Source organism: Pimephales promelas, chromosome 4 (genome assembly GCF_988280905.1).
Source record: "Pimephales promelas chromosome 4, fPimPro1.hap1.1, whole genome shotgun sequence".
Lineage (NCBI taxonomy): Eukaryota > Metazoa > Chordata > Actinopteri > Cypriniformes > Leuciscidae > Pimephales > Pimephales promelas.
Window position 1 is genome coordinate 495858 of NC_142772.1, and position 27950 is coordinate 523807.

Here is a 27950-nt window from a genome sequence, read left to right on the forward strand (position 1 = left end):
GACATCTCGGATGACACGGGGGCGAGTAAATGATCAGCAAAAGTTTTTTTTAAAGCGAACTCCTCCTTTAACAACCATGTTTAAATGCACAACATGAGAGGCATAATGACAACACTACAGCAGAGAATGAACTCTTTATGTTGTTCAAGTAGCAAAATTTCTTTGTATTTTATGCAACACAAAATTGCACCAAGGTTACAAGAAGAATCAACAGAAAAGAGAAAGCAAGTGATGTGTATTTACAAAGATGAGTCTACAACAGGGTGAGGTTGAATACACATTTAAAAAGTAGTGGCATGATTTTGAAGAGACGAAAACAAAACGTTAAAAGTCAACACTGGGAGTAGCGTGTTGAATCAAAGGCAGCTTGTGGTTGGCTTTCTCCTCGGGCGTCACAGTCAGATGGCAGAGAGTCGGAAAAGACAAACTAATACTGAAAACAACCGCATTATTTCAATTCTGCAAGCTCTTAGTAAGACATCCTCAATGAGAACTATAACTTTAAGACGGGCGTGTGGTCATTGGATAAAGCTGATTCCGTCAGTGGTGTGTGGAAAACAGTGGTACAATTAAAACATCTATACATACACTGCTTCTTAAGCTCTGATTCGCACTTCCAAGTCTTTCTCCTTGAGACAGTAGTGTTTCATTCGCTCTTTAAGGCCACGGTGTGTTTAGGAGAGTCGTGTGTGTGTAGTGATTGTGCTGAAGGAACACTTGTTCGAAACCCTCGACTCAGGAATGCTGGGAAATCCGCGCGGGTCAGCTAAACGTCACTCGTGGCACAGTGTCGCAATCATACAATGCGTAATCAGTCAGCTTCCTCATTTCACAGGGACCGTTCACATCTCACAGCAGAGCCCTTTCTTGACCAAACCACACGCGGAAAAAGAGTCAACGCTATGATCTCGAGTGTTTCTTTTGTAAGCAAATATATTTTGATCTCTAAAAAAATATTGGAAATTGTGAGGTGTTTTTCGGTCACAATCACCGCAACGCTGAGATAATGCAAGAAAAGTCAAAGTCAAGTTGTGGAATTGCGACTCAAGTCGACCTTTCTACCTTAAGATCGCCAAACGAACTTTCGGGGACCCTGTTTTAGAGTCGTCCGTAAATGTGTCTCTGTTTGGCACGAGGTGGGCTCCCTTAGAGAGTACGTCCAACCAGAGAAGAATCTAGATATCGATCGCATCCGAGCGTTTCTCCGCTACCTCTGAACGATGTCGGTGATCTCCTTGACGGAGGACAGCAGCTTGGAAAAGTCTTGAGGCGTGTTGGCGCCCCCGGTGGCCGCTGGGCAGATCTGCAACTCACGAAGACTGCTCTCCAGCTTATTGATGGCTTCTCGGAAAGCAAACTTGTTGCGCATCTGTTGGATGGACTCGACGAAGCTCACGCAAAACTTGGAGAGGTTCTTCCCGGCCTCCAACACGGCACTATGGCTCCCGGTTTGCTCCGAGATCCGTCCGATCGCGGCTCGCAGGACATCCGTGCTGTCCAAGACCATCTCGCGCGTGATGCAAGAGTTGGAGAGTCTTTCCGACGGCTGGCGCGTTTTCCTCAACGAGCGGCGAGTCGTTATGAGAGGAATGAAGTTGGATCCGGGGTCTCCGACGGTCGTTCCCATTCCCGGAAGCTGAGCACTCGGAGACACCGGAGAGGTTTTGGTGGGAGGAACTTTCGAGGTGTTTTTCTGCAGTTTCTTGGCACTTTCTTGGGAAAGACTTCCCTTGCATAGGTCTGTGGATCCGGGATTAGAGGGATTCACTTCAGAACCCTTGATTTTGGTATCTGAAGACACATCAAATGTAGGGCTCCTCGAAGTCTTCCCAGACTTGGTGCTGGAGACGGGAGGCGGAGGCGGAGGAGCAGGTTTGGGTTTTGCGAACTTTACCTTCTCCCGCTCTCTTTGTCCAGGGATTTCCGAGGTTTGCTTGAGCCTGCGAGGTCTGATTTCATCCAGAGTTGGAAACACGTTGGGTTTAAAGAGCTCTGCTTGCAAGGCACTTGTTTTAGAGGTTTCTGTTTGCGGGCGTCGCCCGAGTTTCGGCGTCAGAGTCAAAGGACTTGATCCGGGACTAGACTCAGAGTCCTTGAAGACTTCATCCGACGCATCCTCGGTTTTCTTGGGAAGGCGCGGAGGCGGGGTTAGGGTTCCACCTCTCGGCATGCAATCTGCTTTTTTGCGTGGCAAAGCCGGCTTGCCTCCGATGGTTCCCGACTCGAAGTGAGAAGATTGGATGTCACGAGGCAAAGTGACCGATTTCCAATCGGATCGCTCCGATCCTGGAGGCATGCTAGATGCGGACGAAGACCTCAGGAAGCGCTTTGAGTTTGACATTGGGTCTTCTTCTCCTGGCGGAGTTGTGGCCAGTTTCCCTGACGTCGTTCCCGTGCCCTTTTTCCTTGAATGAGGAGGGAAGAGCTGACCGGGATACACTAGGGCTCCATTGGTGACTCCGGACCCAATCAATTTGGAAGGATCGATGCCTTGCGAGGCATCATTGGTGGGAACCCCGTTGTTGAAATCATTGCACTCGGGACCCAGTCCTCTCCGATCCAGGTGCCCATCCATCTTCCCGAACGAGCTGGAGCGTTTCGGCGGCGCCGGAGCCGTTCTCTTCTTTTTCTTGATGTAACTGAAGGGATTCATCCGGAACTTATCTTTATCTTTAGTCAAGAGCCGATCATCTTCGTTCAAGTTGCTGTCGAGGGTAGGCCTCGGGATCATCGGGAGCTCAGGCTCTGCTGCGTCTGCAAAGGGTTCAACTCTTATTAGTATCGCTCACTAATCACAGGGAATTAAAGGGATAGTTAACCCCAAAACTTACATTAGGCCATGATTTACTCGTCCTTAAGTCATCCTAGGTGTATATTACATTCTTCTTTCAGATGAATAGTTTTATTAAAAGCTTTAAACTTCCAAGCTTTATAATGGCAGTGAATTGCTGTTTCTGTTTTGAAGTCGTTAAAAGTGCATTTTATGATGGACAGATGCACTTTTATGATGGATGGATGCACTTTTATGATGGACAGATGCACTTTTATGATGGACGGATGCACTTTTATGATGGATAGATGAACTTTTATCATGGACAGATGCACTTTTATGATGGATAGATACACTTTTATGATGGATAGATGCACTTTTATGATGGATAGATGCACTTTTATGATGGACAGATGCACTTTTATGATGGACAGATGAACTTTTATGATGAATAGATGCACTTTTATGATGGACAGATGCACTTTTATGATGGATAGATGAACTTTTATGATGGACAGATGCACTTTTATGATGGACAGATGCACTTTTATGATGGACAGATGCACTTTTATGATGGACAGATGCACTTTTATGATGGATAGATGCACTTTTATCATGGACAGATGCACTTTTATGATGAATGGATGCACTTTTATGATGGACGGATGCACTTTTATCATGGACGGATGCACTTTTATCATGGATAGATGCACTTTTATGATGGATAGATGCACTTTTATCATGGATAGATGCACTTTTAAGTTGATAGATGCACTTTTATCATGGATAGATGTACTTTTATGATGGACAGATGCACTTTTATGATGGATAGATGCACTTTTATCATGGATAGATGCACTTTTAAGTTGATAGATTCACTTTTATCATGGATAGATGTACTTTTATGATGGACAGATGCACTTTTATGATGGATAGATGCACTTTTATGATGGATAGATGCACTTTTATCATGGATAGATGCACTTTTAAGTTGATAGATTCACTTTTATCATGGATAGATGTACTTTTATGATGGACAGATGCACTTTTATGATGGACAGATGCACTTTTATGATGGATAGATGCACTTTTATCATGGATAGATGCACTTTTAAGTTGATAGATGCACTTTTATCATGGATAGATGTACTTTTATGATGGACAGATGCACTTTTATGATGGATAGATGCACTTTTATCATGGATAGATGCACTTTTAAGTTGATAGATGCAGTTTTATCATGGATAGATACACTTTTATGATGGACAGATGCACTTTTATGATGGACAGATGCACTTTTATCATGGATAGATGCACTTTTATGATGGACAGATGCACTTTATCATGGATAGATGCACTTTTATGATGGATAGACACTTTTATGATGGACAGATGCACTTTAATGATGGATAGATGCACTTTTATCATGGACAGATGCACTTTTATGGTGGACAGATGCACTTTATCATGGATCGATGCACTTTTATCATGGATGGACACTTTTATGATGGACAGATGCACTTTTATGATGGATGGATACACAATATGAACTTGGACATGGACTGAAACAGCAATTCACTGCCATTAAAAAGCTTGGAAGAGATAGTACATTTTTTAATATAACTCTGATTGTATTCATCCGAAAGAATAAAGTCATATACACCTACGATGACTTGAGGGGAGAGTAAACCATAGGCTAATTTTCATTTTTGGGTGAACTTTCCCTTTAACTAGACAGAGCACAGCTTACCCGGGCTGTCACCATCCCTACTGTCCATATGTCTTCGTAGTGTCCTCGTCTTAGTGGGAAGTTCTGGGGCCTGTTGTATTGGACCCAGCGTCAGCTTCTTACCCTTCTTCCCCAACTCTTTCTCCACCTCTGCAACCCATGAACATTTAAAACATGAGCCACAAGAAAGGTACATGCAAATCTCTCTATTCCTCCAGAGATAAAGTCATACCATCAGAGATACTGGACTCTTGAAACATAGTCTCAAACGCCTGGTGGGTTTCAGCAAAAGAAGGCCGCTCTGCAGGGTTCCACCTCCAACCTGAAGACAGAAACACTAAAGTCAGTTCAAAGGTCAACCTAAGACCTGTAGTTGTATTCATTTGGACACGAAGCTTTTTTGTTTTTTTAAATTGAGTGTTCATCAGAGGGTCCAAGACCTGAGGACTTCAGTCACACTTGAAACACGAATTCACAAAAAATAAAACTGAATTGAGTCGGAGGAGTTTTGTGGTTAAAATGTAAAAAAGTAACAAATCCTTCCCTCGCCGGTCAAGTTGACCCCTTTAGGAATGAGTGGAAAGCTTCAGTACACATAGAAAAACCTAAATATGCTCAAAAATGTGAATGCACACTGAAGAAAAACGGACTTTAGGACCCAGCGGGACAGCTCATTTGATAGAGCTATGAGGCCATCTAGTGGCAAGAATCATGAAATATCATGTATATTATTTATTTTCCACAAGAGGTCGGCATACTTATAATGCAAGATATTTAGAGTTGAATTAAAAGGGTTATGCAAGAAATTATTCTTTTGAATTTAAGTTAAAATAATGTGAGGAATGTGCTTGAAATTACTATTTATCAAAATGTAGTCATTTAAAGGTAAATAAAACAAAAAAATTACCCCAAAAAAATTGCATTCAAAATAATTAAATTAAATAAGTACCAAATTAAGTATAATTTTAGGGCTTTGGGTCATGACCCTTGAGGGAAAGATGTGTTCCCACAGAGTGCGAGGGAAGGTCACAGTTCACTCGTAATCATATTGGAGTCGCTTTTCTTAAATGATCTGAAGAGCTGCTTACAGGCCCTCATGAGCTCATAGACTTTCTCCGGGCATCCCTCGGGCCGGTCCATGCGGTAATCCTTCTCTAGTAGCTCGTAAACTTGGGACAAGTCAATTCCAGGATACGGAGACAACCCATAGGTGGCGATCTCCCAGAGCAGGACTCCAAATGCTGAGGAGTTCAAGCAAGAACGTCAGTGGGACACGAGCATCAACAGCATCAGCATGTCATCGATCATTGCTTACCCCACACATCGGACTTGATGGAGAATTTGTTATAGGCCAGGCTCTCCGGTGCGGTCCATTTAATGGGAAACTTGGCTCCGGCGTGGGCTGTGTACGTGTCTCCCGTCATCAGGCGACTCAGCCCGAAATCTGCCACTTTAACCAAGTGGTTTTCCCCAACTAAGCAGTTACGGGCAGCTAGATCCCTGAAACAAGAGCCAGACTGTCACTGCATAACAGTTACTCATTCTATGTTGTCTTGTATCTGATTGGTTTGTGCAGAAAATGTTCAATCAAATAAATTGCACACAGGATTGTGAAGACTAGGGCTGAGGATCGGAAATCTAATTCTGGACTCCAATACTTGAGCTCAGGGATCGGATACTTGTTATAAAATTAAAATTTCTGGAACTGGAGTGTGTGAGCGTTTATGATCCGCTGATAGACGGATTGGTTGGTTTGTGGTCAGTTGGTTTGGGCTTGGACTGCAGGTCTGGCTCACCTGTGTATGAAGTTCTTCTTCTCCAGGTACTCCATGGCGGAGGAGATCTGCGTGGCCATGTGGAGCAGCACCACGGCGTCCACCTCCTGGCGGTTGCACTCGCGCAGGTAATCCAGCAGGTTCCCGTGCGTCATGAACTCGGTGATGATATAGAAGGGAGGTTCCCGTGTGCAGACGCCTGACGTGAGAGAGGAGCACAGAACAGGATCATCAAGTCAGCTTTATTTATACAGCACGAGTGTTTCAGAGCAGATTTACAGAGATAACAGCCGATAATGCTACTCGTGTTTTTATTAATCTTGATTGTGTGTGTGAACTGCAGTGCTATTAGCGCTGTTTGTTTTCCCCCAACTCCACCAGAACACTCGTAGCATCCGATCCTTCTGTGATATGTTTCTGTCTTTTTTAACCCTCTGATGGTCTTCCTTTATGAGTCACGTCCTGGGCCTTCCCGGTCAGAAGTGACCGGAGGCCTAAAAATGAAACTTCTTCCATCCCAGTAAAACCAATGCAATTTATTTTTGTTCTATAATATTTATTCTTTTTAATTTAGTATTTTGAGACAATTTGATTGAATTTATTAATATTTACGCAATATTTATGGTCTATTTTTTCAATGGAAATATATATATATATATTTTTTACTTATTAATGCAGTATTTTTGTTTAATATGGAGTCTAGGCCTTCAGAAAAAAAAATATTTTTTGAAGAAAATTAGCACCATGTGGTTACAGTATAGAGAAAAGGTGTAGAATCATGGTGTAACCACTAGATGGCATGTACAGCTCTCTATAGAGAGGCATGTGAATTCCCCAGCTGTTTATGAACACTTTTTTTTTTTTTTTTTGCTGGATTTGAATATACAGTTGAATTAATCTCAAAAACTATTTTTAATTTAAAAAATTGTAGAAAATAAATAAAAATTGCAAATTTTAGTTTTGTAAATTTCCCATACATTTCCTATGGGGGTCATTTTTGACCGAAGACCACGAGTGTGACCATTTTTTTTACGACCAATTAGCATGCTCGGATCATGACCTCAATTTTTTTTTGTATTCGCATACCCAATGCCAAAAAAGTCACAAAGTATCATAACCTTCCAATGAAGCTGTGATTTTTAATAATTCAAAACAGAAAATTATTCGGGTTAAAAAGCATGATATTCACTGCCATTTTAAATTCTGCATATTTGGCACAAAAATTAAAGGGCGTACGGCATTAGAACAACACCAGGGTGAGTACATTATGACTTAAAGGGATAGCTCACCATAAAAAGGAAATTAAGTATGAACACTTGCATCTAATTACAAATGTTTAGTTTCTTTCCACCTCTGTGAGTTACTTCATGGCACTGTCAGCTCTAAAAGTGTTTTAATTAAGAGAGATTAAGTCTTCGAGAATACTGTGTCATAAGGCCTGCAATCTTCTGTTCTTATTCTGTGTTGATTCAAAGTATATAGTCCAACAGAGCGACTCACTCAAATCCAGGATCGAACCACCCTGGTGAACCGGCCTTTAGAAGAAAAATCTGCATTTCCAAGGCATTCAACTCGGTTTACTTTGGGAGTATTCTCTATTATTTAAAGATTAGTTGGCAAGCACAATTAGTCTGCGCAGATTAGTGAGTCGGACAGTGTGGAGCCGCTAAACACACTCACCCAACAGCTGCACCAGGTTGGGGTGTTTGATTTCTTTCATGACTGCAGCTTCTTTTAGAAACTCTTCCACTTCCATCGTGTCTTCCTGCACAAGAGGGAGAAAAAACAATCACACTCAACTTGATTCTACCGAACCCTGGTGCGTTTGCATCTTACGTCATCGCACACGCGCCCGACACATGACAGAACGCGGGTCAATATATTGTGTTGAAAGCATTCAACGAAAAAAATGCAAAAAGCAAATAATTTTACTGACATTTTGAAACGCACTGATCTGTCACCCGGTGGAAGCTCGTCCTTTTAGTTTTAGTCTTAGTCTTTTGGACGAAAATGCTTTTAACTTTTAGTCACATTTTAGTCACTTATAAACTTAATAGTTTTAGTCGACGAAAACACAAAAGGTTTTAGTCAAGTTTAATCAATTTTAGTAAAAAAAAAAAAAAAAGTAGTCTTTAACAAATTAATTTAGTTTAAAAAGTAGTGGAAATGGGCTTGGGACAGATTTAGCAATGTTGCAGTTCATAAAACAAGCTAACCTTACAACCTTTGCATAATAAACTAGAATTTCTCATTGATGGAGATGCAGTGCTGCCATTGCCAAGCTGAACTTCACTGTCACATTGGGCAGAAACCTTTTATCCCCATATTTCAAGTTATAGTTTTACCCCTGAATATTAAAAGCTATTTTCACCAGTTATCACAGTAATAAAGGAATGGTTTAATGTTTAAACAGCAAAAACGTTGAGCTACTAGAACACAGATAAAGTGGTAACAGTGGAATCACTGTTTTACTCCAAAAAAAGCCAAGAATAAAAACATTCTTACTTTGGCAATTGTGGCTTTATTTGAGAAATTGCAAAAGTGCAATGAACAACGTAGTATGCAACAATAAGATGCATATTACACAAACATTATGTATACAACCCAGTCTATCTTTAACTTGTGCAAACTGCAAACATTCTGAAACAAAATATTAAAATAAATATCTAATACTGAGGTGCATTGACCAAAGAATGCATACTTGAATATAAAGTATGAAACAAACATGACACTTGGATTGTGTTGAACATAAGACAATCCCTGAATGAACACTGTATTTGGTCTTGGTTAGTTTGGTATTTTACACTTAAAGCCCTGTTTTAAGATCGTTTCTGATGAAATAGAACGGTTAAGATTGAAATTTGGACAAATGCTGTTGTCCCGAGAATTTTAGGTTTGTGTGTTAGCAGCACCCACACAATCATTCATAAAACACATTAAACATTCGTTTACAAAGACGTCAAACTCACCGAGTGGTCGGGGATGTTCACACAAACATCGCTGCAAGATATGCTTTCCAACAGGTCTTTGTCCGACTCTATTGACTTGACTTGGTACAAAAACTACCATTAAACCCTGTGTTGTTGCTGTTGTGTGGAATCTAAACGGCAGCATATGCTGATACTTATTTTTAGCTCCATACAGACCGATTTCACGCAAAACAGGAATAAATTACATGCATTGTGAACGTCAGACTCATAATCATTTTCGTTCCGTCTCGTCTCGTCAACGAAAACTCGAAAACGTCTCGTCATGTTTTAGTCACCTCAGAGCTATTTTTAGCTAGTCATCGTCGCGTTATCGTCATAAAAAAACAGTGCGTTAACGAAATCATTTCGTTATCGTCATCACTGGTCAACATGGACTAAAAATTAAAAAAAAGAATGACTAAAACTACAGCGGGACAAAGCCGAGCCGAGCCGAGGACATCGGTGTGTGTGTCACTGACCTTTAGTGTTTTGACGGCCACAGTGAGGCTGTACTTCTTCCACACGCCCTCGTACACCTCCCCATACTGCCCTCCGCCCAGCTTGTGCTTCATCGTGATGTCCGTGCGCTCCATCTCCCACTTGTCATAGTTGGGCGACACGCCGTATATGGTGGGCTTGTTGCGCTTGGGAGCCGGGTAATGCAGCGTCGTGATGAGGCCGTCCGACACCGTGGAGTGATGATGGACCAGCTCTGCCAGCGTGTTGAAGCGGCTCTCGGACGACACGTACAGCTGGAGACACACACACACACACACACACGAGAGATGCTCAAACCTGATCTGAACACACCAGTTACACGAGCACACTGGGGGAATACTTGAGGCCAGGGGTCGGATACTTGTTATAAAATTATCGATTCCTCTGTGAGCGTTTCAATATGAGTGTAGAGACTGTGTGTATCAGTGTGTCGGACCCGTGCCGCTCTTAAAGTGACAGCACTAATATTCCTGCCGTCTCTATAATCACACACCAGAAGACTGAACACACACTCGCTCTACACTGGATATCTTTAATATTTATAATCTGTATTTAATACGGCGTTGATACGGCAGTGGTAGACGTGGCCCTCGTAGCGCAGCGATATAGACCTCACACACACACACACACACACTAGAGCCCGACCGATAAAGGATTTTGAAGGCCGATACAAATATTTGTTGGTTTTAAAATCCGATATATCGGCCGATATTTTTTTTCTTTCAGAAACGCTGAACAAAACATTAACAGATTTCCCTAACACGAGTTATTTGTAGTTATTAATGAGTTTTAACTAAAATAATGTGATAATGCATTTTAAAAAGAAACTTGTTTCTTTTATTGTCACGACAGAACAGACTGACGATAGCGGCGTTAGCTAGTTTTATGGTTAGCTAGTCTACGATGAGCCCTAATTTAGCAATGGATTACGTCATACTGCAAATAGTAAAACATACATGTTCAATCGAACAGGCCGAGGAGAGATGATGCGTCTCATTGCTGTAACTGTCCTGCGCTATTAAAGAAATACTTCAGTCACATGATCGTCAAAAGTTAAAAGGACAGTCAGTCAACAACACTGTAACAACGTAACGTAACTATTACTAGCTAAACACTCTCGGCTTATTTAACAGCAAAACTGGACATGATAGTCACAAATGTTGTCCTGCTTATTTGAGTTTAGAGAACTGATGGGGATGATCTTTTAATTGTTATTCAAGCAATGACCAACTCAACGAGTGTTGCCAACAGGAACGGTGTAGAGCGCCCTCTGGTGGACAAACTACGCAACTCCAACACTCGTGACATGGTTCAAGCGTGTTTCGTCCGTTTTTATTTTATTTTTGAATTATTCATTTATCGGCCATTATAACTACTGATACCGATAGTTTGGAAAATGCCTAATATCAGCCGATAATATCGGTCTGGCTCACACACACACACGCACACTCTCACCTTGCCGTCGGAGGCGGTGTTGATACGGTAGTGGTAGACGCGGCCCTCGTAGCGCAGCGATATGGAGCGCTGGCCGGGGCTGCTCTCGCTCTCGCGCACCAGGAAGCTGCCGTTGATGCCGCTGCTGAGCAGATACTCGGCGGCGTTGCGCGACACGGGCCCATGGTACCAGCTGTGCTTCTCCAGGCTGTTGACCGGCGTGATGTAGTTACTCGGCACCCAGCCCTGCCCGTTCTTCGTCTGCGCCTCGCACCACTCGCCATTGTGATTGTATCCCAGAACCCTCAGCTTCTCTCCTGGTTATAGACACGTTACAGTCAGTCACTCCATGCATTGGGCCGGCTCTACCACATCACATGTGGGTCTACTGCAGTGTCGTCAAAGTACAGACTTCGGTACCAAGTCGAGACTGAAATTGTAAAATTGTGAGGCTTTGAGCGGAATCATAAACATCTCTGATTGGCCGGTGTGATCACAAGCTCATCGGATATGTCTGTGATTGGCTAAAACGATCAGTGCTTCAAAGACATGTTGTAAATATACGTCAGTGAGGCTCTTCAGCGAGAGCTTACACACACACACGAGCGTTTGAAAACAGCTTTCATAAACGCTCACACACTCCAGTGCGCTGATCATTGTAGCCAATCACAGACATTTCTGATGAGCTCGTGATCACACCGGCCAATCAGAGGCGTTTATGATTCCACTCAAAACTTCACATTTTTACAATTTCAGTCTCGACTTGATACCGAAATCGGTACTTTTGACAACACCAGCCTATTATTCAATTCACATGCATCTGTATAGCGCTTTTCACATTACACATCATTTCAAAGCAGATTTACAGAACATTACAGTTTACAGTCATCAGAGGAGACTGTCTAAGTTATGCATTTCAGAAATGTACATAAATAAAAACAGTTAGATAAAAAAAATATTAATTTAAACAATGTAGTAATTTAAGGCAGAAACAATGAGCTCATTGAAATAATGAATATGACATTTATAAAAATGTAGCGTTGGTGACATTAGGCTATTTTGCAGCTGTGCCGTCGAAGTAATCGTGAAGAGATGTGATTATTAAAGGTTGCTTCAAAGGTTTTCATTTACATGTTTTTTGCATGAATGCATTGACCAATTAAAGGCATTTAAATACACACACACTCAACTTTAATACTTACTGATCATATGGAAATACCTTTGTGCCGATAATACTGAACGTAACTTTTCAAGGAATTAATGCAAATATAAATGAGTAAAATATCTGTAAAACTGATTTTTTTTAAAAAAAAAATTTTTTAAATTAATAAAACAAAGGCAAATTTTTGGACTTTACCGTTTTTAATCCTACACGAGGTTCATACAGATACTGTGAAATTAATTTCCAGGACTTTTAAAGCACTATTGTTTAGGTTTCCAAGGACTACAATTAGAGATCGCACTTATCAAACAATATCTTTGTTTTATTTTTTTACTCAAATTACAGATATAAGCTATCCAAAATACAACTTACCACATATTTAAGAATATATATTAAATACAACATTTTTAATGGCTATTGTTGTAATAAATAATATTTGATATTATAATGTTGGCGTACTTCACATCCAGAAGCAGTTATCAGTTAACACTGCGTTTGTTTTTTGCGAAAAATGCATGAGGAGGTTTTTTAGGCCATTCGAAAAGTGAATATTTTGCAAATCTGCAATGGAAAGACATTTACAGTCACATGACTTAGACGGCACGGTGTGATTGGGCAGAAGACGAGACAGAGTTCTTTATTAAACTCATAAAAGACGGAAGAATTACAGGAATACTGGATTCTAAAGCTCTAAAGATATGACATCATCAAGACCTGGAAGCAGAAATGAGGAGAAACACCCGGAAACTCCTCATATGAGCCGCTCTAAGTGTGACGGGCTTTCCTTGCCAGTAATGCTTGGATAACACACACACGTCTCCTTCAGTTAATAATAATGGCTAGTGCGGTGACTGGGATATACAGTAAATAAACCATATAAACCAACATCCGTTGTCATGGTTATGGCGAGAGGAAAAAATGACGTTTTAGCCGAATAACATCGGTTAACGGAAACGCCGTCATTTCGCAATAAATCGCAAAAGTTTTGTGCAAATCCTTGTGAGCAATACTGCCGACCAGGGTGAGATGTCAGACGGACCCCTGAGGCGAGTGTGTGAGGTGCAGGCTTCAGCTGACGAGTGTGAGTGTGTTTCCCACCTTTGGTGATGCTGAGAGTGTTGTCGCCGCTCGCTACGAAGTCATACAGCGCCACGAACAGGTTGGGGTCGTTCTCTCCGGGTCCCGCCAGCAGATTCTCCTTGGAGTTCCAGCGAGCCGCTTCAGAAAGACCCGGAGGCTCGAAGCCGGGCCGCTGAAGAGCTTCTGCAAACACACCAGAGGTCAAAGGTCAATGCACCACGCTGAATGTTGGGTAAGGATAATTCCCATTACAATAGCACAGAACGATCTGACCAACGCAAAAGAAATATTTTTTAAAAAAATCTTAAAAGTATAATATTTATGAGGATCTGCTGACAGAAATGCAGTATCATAAAAATAACTGTGTGTTCTGTGGTTTATAAAGATCTTACATAATGAACCGTTATGTTTTTATTATCTTAGGGTGAGCGTTTCTCTCTACACACACCGCGGGCCCGCTTACATGTTTCTACGGTGGCCCTGACTGGACAAACGTGTTTCGTCACTATGTTGTTCTTCATGATAAGAAGCTGCTAAAGTCAGAAAATAAAACACTGACACACCGATGAACAAGCAACAACAATCATGATAACATTGTTTCACTGAATAATTAAGTAAACCTAATTTCTTAACTTATGTTTGCAAAGAAACCTTAACTGGCTACTCTCTGCTGTCTTCACTTCCTGTCGGCCACTGTAATTTCTGTTGGGTGCAGTTCACAACTTCACCACTAGATGCCCTAAAACGTACACACTGCACCTTTAAAGCAGAGTTGGCAAGTTTTAATAACATAACAAGTAACGTTCAATCATCATGAGGTTAATTTTACAACGCAAAAGGTTGAAATATTTTAAGATTTTTTAATGTTTGTTCATATTTCTGTGAAAACCTTGATTCATCACCTTAACTTTTTTTTTATTATTTTAACGGAATTGGATACTTTTAATCAGCAAGGACACATTAAATTGATCAAAAGTGACAGAAAATATATTTATAATGTTACAAAAGATTCTGTTTCAAATAAATGCAGTAAAAACATAATTCGCATCTGTTATCAGTTACTTCACACAGTCCTAGAGAGGTTTCACATGCTTTCGGCCATTCCCGGAGCTAGACCAGGACAACAGGACACAATGACTAACTATTACGACAACAGTGGGTTCTGGTAGTTGAGAACGTTTGATAAAGGAAGGAGTAAATTTTAGATAAGGTTCACCATAGTTAACATGAGCTCATAAAACTGCACGAGATACTGATGATTATACAAGAATCGGACATTACATGAATTATACCGCTGTGTGTCGCCATAAACTGCTCATTCTTTGCTTCACGTCAAACTCAGATCCATCACTATGATCAAACACAAGAAACACTAGCATATTTCTGAGACAAAAAAATCTATATATATTACATCCAAGCAGACGATTTTCAACTTTTGCCCTTATAATTGTCAGTCAAACTTGGTGGATTTATTTATTTCCATTTTCTCCGTTCATATCTTCACTTAGGTATCATCTGAAAGCTTAAACATGCAAATATTGTACCATTGTTACCATTGTTACCATTGTTAACTTACACCATAGAGCGATACTTTAAAACCTTTTAGCAACTTAATATTTTTGTTATATCAACTTCAAATTTGGAGCAAAACTTGCTTTCTTTAGTTTTCTAGCAGCTTTACAGTACAAACTATTTCGTGAAATATATATATTTTGTATAACACCATTATATGAGAACTGAACTGAGCTGGACGATGGTTTTCTCCAGAGCGGCTATATATATAAACAAACTAAATTAATAACTTTTTACAACAAAAATGAGGCAACACTGAGCTGGACTGAGACGCTTTTCTCTTCTGGAAACAAGCTTTGAAACACTATGGTGACTTGACTATTAAATAAATGTTTAGTTCAGGACATTTGCTCTACAGTAAACTTCCATACCATTTCTCCACTCTTCTTGAGTGTTTTCTAGAGACCAACATTAGGGCAGTGTTTCAAAGCATTAGTGCTCAAGTTCAAATCTCTACAGGGTTAACTGGTTAAAAGGGTGTTTTCCAACCGTTACTGGCCTTCAGTAATCTCACAAACGCCTCGTTATTGTTAAATCATTGTTGAAATTGTGATTTAACAATAATGAGATTTAACAATAATGAACCAAACTCTCTCCACACACACCAAACTGCACGGCTCAATCCAGACAGGAATCAGATTTCCCAGTGTTTCCTCCTCCCTCGTTTTTTCCTCTCTTTTTTTTCCTCGAGCCAGTATGTCTGGCTTTGCTCTCGCTCTTCCCCCTCCTCCACTTTCCAAACACACAGGAGAACCGAGGCCTGGATTTTCACGGGTCCATCGACACAGATCCATCCCTAACCCGAGTTCGGTCTCGGACACTCTTGATATCCTCACACACACACACACAGACAGTCGCTTACCTTCAAAGTAACAGCTGGAAGACGAAGAAAGACCTTTCTTGGATTTACAGCCCACCAATTTTAGACAAATTTCCAACATTTTCATTTGCTTCCCAAACACGACCAAATCGAAAGATATAATCCAGACAGTTTCTCTTTTATCCAAAGGAAAGTTCAAAAGAAAGCAGCCAAAAACATGAAAAAGTTGCGTGTTAGTAGCTCAACGCGAAGATGAAGTCAAACGCGGCTTTTCTTCATCTTAAACCCACTTCACTCCGTTCTTCTAGCGAGTTTGCAAAGTAAGAGGCTCCATTTTTCCCTCCGTTCTTCTGGTTTTCTCTGGAAACTAGGAAACTAGCCATCCACACGCATACTTCCCACAAGTGTGTAGGAGTTAAACCAAGCACTTTGACGATAGCGTTGTCTTTTTCATGGTGTATGTCGTCTTCAGAGACGATCCAGAGGAAAAGCAAGAACTGATCCCTGCCAACAAAGAGGCCCTTTCAGGAGCGGGGCCGATGACATCACTGCCGATGACATCACTGGCTCCGCCCCCCGGCTGAAACCTGCAGCATTATCGGAGTGTAACTGGAATCTGCCTTTGTCTTTCCGTTCCCCCGGCCCCTCCTACACAGGACTCGCTATCTGTTGCTCTCAAGATGTGTTCAGGCTTAAAGCAAAGGCACTGGAGCATAAGAGCATTATGCCCACAGACAGTACACAAAACCATCTGAAAGCTGAATAAATACCCTTTCCATTGATGTACGGTGTGTTGGGATAGGACAATATTTGGCCGAGATACGAACCATTTGAAAATCTGGAATCTCAGGGTGCAAAAAAAAAAAAAAAATCGAAACTTTTGAGAAAATCCCCTTTAAAGTTGTGCATTTATGTTCGATTTGTGCTGCGTTCACTCACAAAAGTAAGTTTTATATATATACGGTAGGAACTTTACAAAATATCTTCATGGAACATGATCTTTACTTAATATCCGTATGATTTTTGGCATAAATCATTTTTAACCATAATTGGGTATTGCAACAGATACACCCGTGCGACTCGTGACTGCTTTTGTGATCCGGGGTCACATATATTCACTTGCACTTTTAAATGCTCGAGCGATTGAGCAACCGAACACACATCTCTAATTTTTATTTTTTTATTACTGAGTGTTTACTTTTAAATGCCCAACAATATCGCGGTAAACATTAAGATAATTATTATGGACACTGGGTCTTGTTCACTAATACTTTTGTGAATTAATTGCACTTATGTGTGTACATTTTACATAACTGGTTAATCAGTGGATTATTTCTTCAGTTAATAGGAAAAAGGCAAATATTTCAGGTCCATATATAATGCTTTATATAATGCGTTGATGTAGTTTCCACTGAAACAGGAAGCTAAGGTGGGACATGTTGAATGGCTCCTCCCCCTTTTTCAAATAGCCAATAGGGTTTAGTTTACCCCACAGACTGACAGCGAACCCAAGCGCTGATGATACGCTGGATTCAATAGTAGAGATGTGAATAAATTCTAGCCATTTCATTCTTAACCACATACAGTTTAGAAAAAAGAATAAAACACGAGGGTTTGAGCAACCGAACACACACTCCAACCCACATTCCCCCATGTCTGTCAACGCTCGCTTAGGTCAGGTGGTGTTTATAGCATAGGGGCGGAGCTTCCGATTCTAGAGCACATTTAATTGGACAGAGGATGTGATGAGAAGTCTGCGGTGATGTCATAAAAATCCGTGATCCATTTTAGCAGCAGTGAGAGACTAAGTTTTGAATGCTAAAATGCTAATTTTGTCATTGTTTTGGAAATTCGGAACAAACCAGCTTATCCATACCTTAAGGCTAACGTGTTCATACTAATGGTGCGTTCACACCGGATGCGAATAGCGCGTTAGGCGCGAATGATTTCAATGTTAAATCAATGCAAAGACACGTTACGAGCGTAAAAAAATCCTGCGGCACAAATGAGGCGTAGAGCACGGCGCGGGAGACGCGAGTAAGCCTCGTTCGCGCGAATTGAGCGTCCGGAGCGTTAAGCACGAATGATTTAGTTAGTGCCATTTGTGCATTCACACGTTTCACACGAATTCGTGTCTGCCGCCCGAGTTGAAAAATCTGAACTTTGGCATCAATTCACGCCGCGTTAACCAATCAGGAGCCTCCTGCTTGCTCATGTGGTGAAGGATGTGGATGCTTCAGTAAATTATTTTGTAATATGACTAAATGCCTGGTGTGGTTCTAATGCACAACAAAGCAAATATTTTACCACATAAAACTTTATTTCTATATACGAGACATGTTCATTTTGTATTGAATGTTATTTATTCCATATCTAGATTATATGAAATAGTATTATGATGTAAAGAAAACCAACATACATGTGCATAAGTTCGTGTCTGGACGTGAGAGAGAAAAAAAAAAAATCACAGGACAGGTTAATAACTTTTGAAGGCTGGCTCTATTTATCATTAAAACAAAAATAAATGACAGCTAGATTAGATGGATGAGGGTGAGGGTGATCCTCGCTCCGATGCGGGACAACAGGTCATCAAACTGGGCGCGGGACAGGCGGAAGTACCGCTGATAGCGGCGGTCATCCAGCGCAGCTCCTGGAGCGAGCAAACGGTGAAACTCGCTAAACGGTTCGCCTCCGAAGGGTCCGGTGGACACAAATACGGCAACGATGATCCCCACGCCGCCAATGGGTTTCGATTCTGACGCGCGTAAATTTCTCTTCAAACTTTTGATTTTACGAGTGTCAGTTTCGCTCTTGACGCGCGAATTAACATAAAGTGGTCAAGCGTCAAACTAGACGCGAATTTGACACGCTATTCGCGTCCGGTGAACGTAGCATAAAAGCTAAAACACTTAAATTCCAACTGTATGTGGTTAGCTAGAATTTATTCACAACTCTACTATTGAATCCAGTGTATCATCAACGCTCGGGTGAGCTGTCCGTCTGTGGGGTAAACTAAACCCTATTGGCTAGTTAAACAGGGGGAGGAGCCATTCAACATGTCCCGCCTTCACTTCCTGTTTCAGTGGAAACTGCATCAACCCGTCATACAAAGCTGTGCGTTTCACGGTACTTCAGTGGGGCTTTAAAAAACCTGCCCAGTGTTGCCCTCCAAACACTGGTCTACTGACAATAATATGGTTTATAATTAAAATTCCTGAATTATGCATAAAGCTTTCTTCCCCAGGGTTATTATTTGTATCTTGCATTTAATTGGCTTTATGCACAGCTCCACTTCTTCCTGAACTTCAGCCAGCTCCTTGTTTCCTGTCTGCCATTATTGGACAAACTGATTAATCCTGGTTAATTCATTAATCCTGAATTAATCAAGTTTGTCCGATAATGGCAGACAGGAAACAAGGAGCTGGCTGAAGTTCAGGAAGTAGTGCAGCTGGGCATAAAGCCAATTCAAGGTAAACTCTTGTTGCTTTTTACCCTAAAACAGGAAGTAGTAAGTAAAGTCTATTTCCTTATAAAAACTTTGCAAAACTTGCATTGCAGTTGCTTAGGTATTAGCTTTCCTGAGTGGTTTATGTGGTTGCTAGGGTGATGTGTGCGGTTGCTAGGGTGCTGCATGTGTTTCTTCCTCTCCGGTGTTCAAGAGTCCTGCATTAATTGAATGTTCAGAAGTGTTTTCCCCTTTGCTCAGACAAAAGCAGGGTTGCAGAGGCAGGTTTAGTGGGAGAGGGGGAGGTGACAGATGTAGAAACATGAAGCACATTTCTCAGAGATGAGCTCATAGAGGATCATTTATATAATCCACTCTCCGTTAGCTGACGCACACCATCCCTCGCGGTCATCGAACACACACTCCTGCCCGACTCAACCAGGGGTGGCGTCCATGAGATGCGTCTGCGTCAAAGCGAGGCGTTTAGTTCGACGGAGGGTTTCATCATGAGCCCAGGAATGGAAATCTGATCCAGGTGTGCTGGGAAATCACAACAGGCCTGACATCACACACACACACACAGTCCAGTGCAAGAGCTGCTCCTCCACTTACACTGCAGTCATACCTTTTCCTTTAAAGGTGCAGTGTGTAAGTTTTAGCGCATCTAGTGGTGAGGTTGTGAACTGCACCCAACAGAAGTTACAGTGGCCGACAGGAAGTGATGTCGTCGTCTGAGACAGCAGAGAGTAGCTAGTTCAGCAATGAGGTTTCTTTACAAAGATAAATTAAGAAATTAGGTTTACTTGATTTTGCAGTAAAATGATGTTATTGCGAATATTATTGTTGCTTGTTCATCGGTGTGTCAGTGTTTTACTCGCTGACTTTAGCAGCTTCTGATCATGAAGAACAACATAGTGACGAAACACGTAGAAACATGTGGATGTAAGCAGACCCGCGGTGTGTGTAGAGAGAAACGCTCATCCTAAGATAATAAAAACATAACGGTTCATTATGTAAGATCATTATACACAACTGAAAACATAGTTATGTATATGATATTGCATTTCTGTCAGCAGATCCTCATAAATATTACACACTTTAAGTGACATTTGCCCGCTAAATTGATTTTCCAGTGCATGTTTGTACCTTTATGAATAACGTTTTATTTAAAAATGTTCAATAGAGATAATGTTAATGAAAGTTTGTGTATAACCTAATTGTATGTTACACCCCTAGTGACCGGTTTGTTCTGTTCTGTTCTGTTTTTTTGTTTTTTGTGTGTGTGTTTTACAAAAATCGATATAAACCAATAAAAAATAAAAGTTTAAAAAAAAAAAAGTTCAATAGAGAAATATGCAATGATTGTGAAAACGAAGTGATAGTAGATGGCAGTAAGTCACTGTCTTAATGAGCGAGTCATTGAGTCATTCAGTAACGAAGCAACTAGCTGTATTTATAAATGAATCATTGAATGATTGACTCACGACTCGTTCAAAGCTGCAGAATTGTTCACGAAACACAGATGTGTGCTGGAGTTCTGTAGTTAGCATTAAAGATGAGGTTATTGAACAAGTATCACAGGAAAAATACTTGTACGTCTCACCACACCGGCACCCAGTTTGCGCATCTAAATTGCAATTTTTTTCCTTAAGGGTTTGTTTACTGTGTGTGATTCATTTAATGGATAGCACATTCACTTCTAGTTGTCTTCGTCCTCTATTCTGCAGTGTTTCGGTCTCCCACAAGCTGTACCGCCGGGAACATGCAAAAAATAAATAAATAAAGAAGCGTCGACGCAAAAATATGACGTCGAATCATCGACGCGCCGCTACAGCACTAGTTTTAGTGCAGCATTAGATTTGAACTTTTTCTCCCTCATTTACTGTCGGTGGCTGTTTCTGCCCCATTGACTTCCATTATAACCACATTTTTTGATTGCAAAGCCATGACACCATATAATCATGCATTTTTGATTGTTGGTGGTTTTCCCTGTTGGGAAGAGGTAAAATTATCAATGTTTACTGTTGATAACCAGGTGGCACCATTAACCCTTTAGATAGGCCTGTGCAAAAAAAGCTTAGTGTCTTGCTTTTACATGGAGTTATATAGAGCAGGGGTTCTCAACTCCAGTCCTCGCGACCCACTGCTCTGCATATTGTGTATGTCTCCCTTATTTAACACACCTGATTCAGATCCTCAGCTCGTTAGGATAGCCGTAGAGTCTATCTTAACGAGCTGAGGATCTGAATCAGGTGTGTTAAGTAAGGGAGACATACACAATATGCAGAGCAGTGGGTCGCGAGGACTGGAGTTGAGAACCCCTGATATAGAGTATGATAGCATATTAAAGTGTGTGTGTAACATTTTACAGCAGTTTAAAGTAGTGTCTGTTTTCAGCCATGAACATAATGAAAGGGTGGTGAATTTGCCCAGTGTACCGTTGAGTTTTTGAAAATTTTCAAAACATTTTCCTAAAATGCATGTCAAAATAAGATTTGTCACCAAAAATCCTTCCATTTACTGAAAGTTATGGGCACATTAAGACTCAAAAACACCCCATCGCGGCTGAAAACATCCCCAACAGCACATAAGGGTTAACGTCTAAATGGTTTTGCACCTCGGCCCTGATGTCATGTTTTTGAAAGACTGCAAGCGTGCAGCAGATCCACTAGAGCAGCGCGTCACATGAGTCTCGTGAACAGACTTTGTGTTACTTCACATTGAATTAAACTCAATAATTTGTCAATCAAAATGATCGCAAGTTTTCACACTTCATATTTGAAGAGCTCTTTTCCAAAACGCTATAAATCCATTTCAATAGTTTTCAGGAAAACTACATTTTTTTACCTAGACCCACACATTTTGTGAATATTCAAATTATCCTGTTTAAATGTTTTATTGGTTCAGTCTGAACATTTTGAACAATAATTATTAAATCAAACAACAATATTGTTAATGATAATTTAAAAGTTAATTTAATTTTTTTCCAAAACGCTATAAATCCATCCATTTTTTGTATCATTTTTAGTAAAGTCATTTTTAGTAAAGAGTCAAACCTCAAACAAATAGTACCAATTTCAACATATGCATGAAAAAAACGAATTATTAAAAATGATCAATATATGATAACGATATTCAAAAAAGGGATGGGCACCCCTCCAGCACATGCACACACACACAGTCTACATAACATGTGAGCAAAGCGGAGCAGCATGACGCTTAAATATAAGTTAAAAAAAACAAAAAACAAAATAAACATAAAATATACGTTTCACATTTGTTTTTAATAATATTACATTACTTATTTTTATTATTTCATCTATGTTGAGTAGGCTATGAAAAGGGAACCGCATGAGATGAGTAAGATAGGATCAAAATTCAAAAGCTGCCCAATATCGGAAAATATTTGGAGTGCGTCAGACATGATTTTGACCACTTATTAAGTTTTGTTTTGTAGAAAGCTTGTAAATTTCGTTTCATATGATTTGTATCTTCATTTTAATAAATGTTAAATCGACAAATTGACTGGATTAATACATTAGAAGTAAATATCAGACAATATAATCAGGACACAGAGGCGTGCAGGTGAACCGGAGCGCGTCTCATAATATGAACCGAAACACCGCGATGCTTGCCTCACACAGGCCTGAGAACTAAGCTACAGAAAGCTTTAAATATCTACTTTTAAACAAAATAATTAAAAACTAAAATAAATTGGCAACTCTCTGCGTATGTAGGCTAATTCGAAGTATGCGTTTCTATAGGCCTATGCGCGTTCACTGCGAAGATGGCGAGTAAGCATCATCAACTTTATCTTTGTTGCTGACACTGACAGAAAACACTAGTTTATTAATAAACAATTCAAATGTTTCATGGATAATCATTACTTTTGCCGGTTTTTTGTGGCAAGCTTTATGCATACGTTGAAATGCGGAATAGGCAATTAAAAACGCTCATATGGTTTCTCTCCCATTTAATTAAATCAATATATGTGATTACTGATAATACAAATGGCTTAAATTATCTACTACTAGTCGCCTCGAAAACTAGGACTCATTTTGAGGAATGAATGAACATAATAAACCTCTGTTCAGAGTGCCGCCGTGCTGGATTGTGTAGAGCGCTCATTGAATTTGAGGATTTATCGTGTTTAGGCTAAAAACAGGGCTGGCGCTTATCGCGGCTTGGAAAGAAACTGTATCTTGCAGTACATTTTAAACAAGGAAATATAGCGATTTGGCATGAAACGTTGATGGAGCAGTGAAAGGGTTCTGTCCGCAGCAGAATGACACGACAAACTCGTTTTTTTAAAAAATGGCGTTTATCGTGTTTTGGAAAAGAGCTCTTCATTTCATAACAGGACAACAGCATATTACTGCAACACACACACTCACACACACACACACACACACACACTCTGATCTGCATGACCCCATAATGAGAGACCGAAGGAGGAATGTAAACGGCACATTCTTGTCTCGTCCTGTTCAGCTGGTGTTACTGTAGTTTAATCTGCGCATGTCGAGTCTCCTTCATCTATACAGCGGTGTAACAGTGAGAACAGGAGATTACAGACACAGAGAGATCTGGAATAGAGTTATTGTCCAGATAAAGTTATGTGTGGGAATCAGTGAATAAGTCACGTGCGAACTGCTCGGCTCGGCACTGACGGCTTACACCGTTGAGTTTCTTAACCTTAGCCGCGGAGAGGCTTTTATTGTTTTGATTTCGTCATTGGAGCTGAAATGGCGGGTGGGGGGGTTGTGTCGCCCAGATTTGCTTCCCCCAGTCAGCACTTTCACCAGACATACGTTCTTGTCCCACACAAAAACAGAACTTCAGATAAAGTATGTAAAATTCCACGAAATTCCACGTTAACACTAGATTCTGCGTTAATTTGCCAATTAAGCAATTCTGTCCATGATTCCGTGATCGCGGAAATCATAGGGCCCTAGAAAAAGCAGATTCGAGATCGGGCTGTAATTAGGGTTGGGTATCATTTGAATTTGAACGATTCTGATTTCGATTCCGATTCCTTGTTTCGATTCCGGTTCCTAACGATTCTCGATTCCGATTCTTTTAAGAGGCAGGGTCAAAAAAGTTAAGCTAACCAACGGCCTTTCTGAAAGAAATACTCCTTCTGTAAAAATACTCTTTTTGTCACAAATTTTGCATTTTGCCGAGATTTCGTTATTTTTAGAAAAGTGAAGCCACACTTTGGATCGCCGACGTAAGCTACTCATGTTCGACTCGCGTGGTTATGCCAACACCTCCGGTAGACGCTTCTTCGTTGGTGTTGTTCAGCGGTTTCTTCTTCCGCTCGGCGGACTGTGAATATCGAAACTAGGAATCGAAATTTTAACTTTTGAACGATTCCGGGAAAAACGAAAAGTTAGTCTCGGTTCCAATCGATACTCGATTCTCGATACCCAACCCTAGCTGTAATTGACCAATTCTGTCAGATCAAGTTATGTTTTTTTAACAAGAGGTTTAATCAAAGCCAGCTTAAAAGTTTTTGGTACATATCCTAGCGACAAAGACGAATTAATGATATCGAGAAGAGGATCTATGACCTGTGGAAGCATCTCTTTCCGCAGTTTAGTCGGTATAGGGTCTAGCATACAAGTTGTCGATTTAGATGATTTAACGAGTTTAGTAAATTATTCCTCTCCTATAGCAGCAAATGAATTGAGTTTTTCACTGTCTGATGTGATATACTGTAGTAGACGGTTGCATAGTTATAATTTTCTCCCAGATATTATCAATCTTATTAGTGAAGTTCATAAAGTCATTACTGCTGTGCTGCTTGGAAACATCAGGGCTTGACGCTTTATTTATTGCTCATCCCTATTATATCTGTTTTTTATTTGTTGCACACCAATTGAATTTTTACCCTTAGATGGGTGTGGAAGTTTTTTGTATGTCCTATTTCAGGGAACAGACACAGTCTCTATATGATGATATCTAGGTGAAAGAGGCTGTGTGATGGGAGTTGTCTGACCTTGGTGACGCTAGGTCGCTAGCAGACGGTCCGTTTAGCCAGTTTTGAACAGTTGTGTGTTCCTAAATTGAAATTTTTTCCGTATCTGAAAACAGACGTTCAGTCTCTGTCAGCAGTTTGGACTCTTGAGTCGGACTATCAAGCAGCCAATAAGTAGTGACGTAACTTCATAGCCACGTCCTAGCAACAACTAACAGCACCCTAGCAACCGTAAAACAACATTTAGCCTACAAGCCATTTCTCAGCACCAAAACATTGAAAAAAACATGTGTAATATTGCAACATATTTACAGCTCCACAACATCGCACAGACAAGGTCGTTGGTTTTGTCATTGCAAGCACCACTCGCTAGGAAATGAACATTATCGGTCAGCCTGATCAAACCGGCCGCTGTCAGGACAACCGACACGCAACCGAAAGAAACCTGTGGACGGCAACGGTCATGTGACCACATGACGCGGTCATGTGACCTCAAACTTACTGCATACATATGAAGGTGGACTCACAACGCGGTCTTGTGACCTCACAACGCGGTCATGTGACCTCACAATGCGGTCATGTGACCTCAAACATACTGCATACACATGAAGGTGGACTAACAACACGGTCATGTGACCTGAACACAAACTCATGCGCCTGGACTGACCGTGGACGGTGAACACATTGCAGTTCTGCGCTCCGGGCCGCGACGCCTCCCGCTTCCCAGAGGCCTTGATGAAGGGCAGCGCCGGCAGACTCGGTCTCCGCTGGTCCCCGACGGGCTTCCCCGGCTGCTGCCCCATAAGGGCCCGACACACACACACACACACACCGGATCCCGGTCCCGACGAGTCAGAGTCCAGCGCCGGTCACGCATCCACAGCCAGATCCAGAAGCCTGTGCGGGTCTGATCACAGAGCAGATCATATGTTTAAAGCTTAAAGTGCATAAGAGTAGATATAAGCTGTGTCCCAAACGACACACATGCACTATGCACTCTAACGTGAAGTGTATGAACTTTATATGTTACAATTTAGAGTGATCTGTCATCAAAGACACTGTCTAAGTTAGCCTATGTATTTCATAAATACGTACGTTACTTCTGATAACAGATCATACAAAAAGCAGGAACTGTGGTATTAATAATAATAATGTCATTCTCACGTGTCAGAGGAGGACGAAACATCAGTCTTCAGGGTGATGACGTCACTGAAACCTCCACATGATCGACAGAAACTCTGAGTAAGGTTGAGCTGATGAGCTGTCAATCATAGTGACGTCAAGCGAATATGAATCTCTCCTGGCACGCGTCAATAATTCGCTCAGATATGCTGACGTGCATGAAACTACAGTCAACTATCATCCTTGTTCACTTGGAAGAAATGTCCAACAATAACTTTTTAAACAGCAGATCTACTATAGTGATTGTGTCAAGACTGGTTAGCAGTGTCACTCAGTACATAACTGTTACTACATGTAGTAATAACCATTTAATTACGTTTGCAGCAGCTGTAAACAAGCACTTCGACGTCACTACGGTAAATGACGTTGATGAGATTTGAGCTAATTAAACACATGTAGGTGTAAAATAGAGTCTGAACTCTCACAGGAACTCCAACACGCGGTGTTATCCCGATTAAACCCTCGGTTCGTGTAACTTTGACGTGTAGTGTATAGTTGGAGTTTGTTGGAGTTGTAAGTTAGTTGTTAAGTCTCTCGTCACTTCCGCGTGCAGTTCTCCCTCTCTCTCGAGATCCTGAGGCGAATATAAACGCTCTCCGCGCAGTCTTTATGCCTCTCCTGTCGGGCTCGTTTCCTCACCGAACATTCCCTGCACTCTTCCGCAGTTTTTTAGTGTTGATTCTCGCCATGTCTTCCTTTTATTTTATAACTTTCAGCACTTTTTTTGAGTCGCTCGTCGTCGCATGAACCGCCATATTCGCGCACGCGAGCTCCGCTCGTGACGTCACACGCACGCCGCGCTCTTCCGCCAACAATCTTCAGCTCATTTTTTATTTTTTATACTTTTTATCTCTTTATTTTTCTCTATATTTCCTTGATTTACGTATTGTTTAATTCTTGCAATTTAACACATGCATGAAAATGTTCCTTTCATTTAAAAAGTTGTTCATTTCCTTGAACATACTCAAAACTAACTTTTATTTAAAAAAATAAGAAATCTATAAAAATGTCAATATTTGTAAACATTTTAGATGCTTTATTCTATTGATTGCGTATTATTTGACTTGTTTGATATAAATCATTTTTGTGTTTATTTTATTCTTTGTAAAGCTGCACTTCTGTCACTTTCATTGTGTTTTTGATGTGCTCTAGAAATAAAGGATTAATTATTTTTTTAAGTAAAGTAATAAGTAATATATAATATATAATCAGTATATATAATTAGTTTGTCGTGTTTATTGAAGCTCTGCCCCCTAACGGCTAGATCCTGACTGTCACACTATTAAAGGGACAGTTCACCCAAAAAATGAAAACATTGGTCCCCATTGACTTCCATTGTATTTTTTTAAGTCAGCGGGGTCCATCACCTGTGTGATTCAGCAGAACACGGAAACCATATACAATATTACTCAACATTACAAACATAAAAGATAAGCATTTCTATACTATCTTCAGTGGTACGAAATTAAACACTGGTTAACACGTCTTCCGTGAGGTTTCAGAAGCAGTGCATGATGCGTTTTTGCAAAATAAA

The 27950-nt window shown here is 40.7% G+C and overlaps 1 protein-coding gene across 2 annotated transcripts; it reads right to left on the minus strand.

Annotated features, from left to right (window-relative positions):
• Positions 1-119: 119 nt before the first annotated feature.
• Positions 120-27192, minus strand: abl1 (ABL proto-oncogene 1, non-receptor tyrosine kinase). Of its 2 annotated transcripts, XM_039661983.2 has the most exons (12): positions 26399-27192; positions 25902-26141; positions 13436-13600; positions 11197-11492; positions 9723-9995; positions 7955-8039; positions 6296-6473; positions 5815-5999; positions 5588-5740; positions 4732-4821; positions 4521-4649; positions 120-2754 (listed from the first exon to the last, which is right to left on the minus strand). In XM_039661983.2, exons 2-12 carry the CDS (start codon positions 26035-26037, stop codon positions 1208-1210), a joined length of 3237 nt encoding a protein of 1078 aa, XP_039517917.2. In that variant the 5' UTR covers positions 26038-26141; positions 26399-27192; the 3' UTR covers positions 120-1207. The 2 variants fall into 2 exon arrangements, with proteins under 2 accessions (XP_039517917.2, XP_039517918.2); XM_039661984.2 differs by lacking the exons at positions 25902-26141; positions 26399-27192 and adding an exon at positions 15852-16327.
• Between the last annotated feature and the right edge of the window lie 758 nt (positions 27193-27950).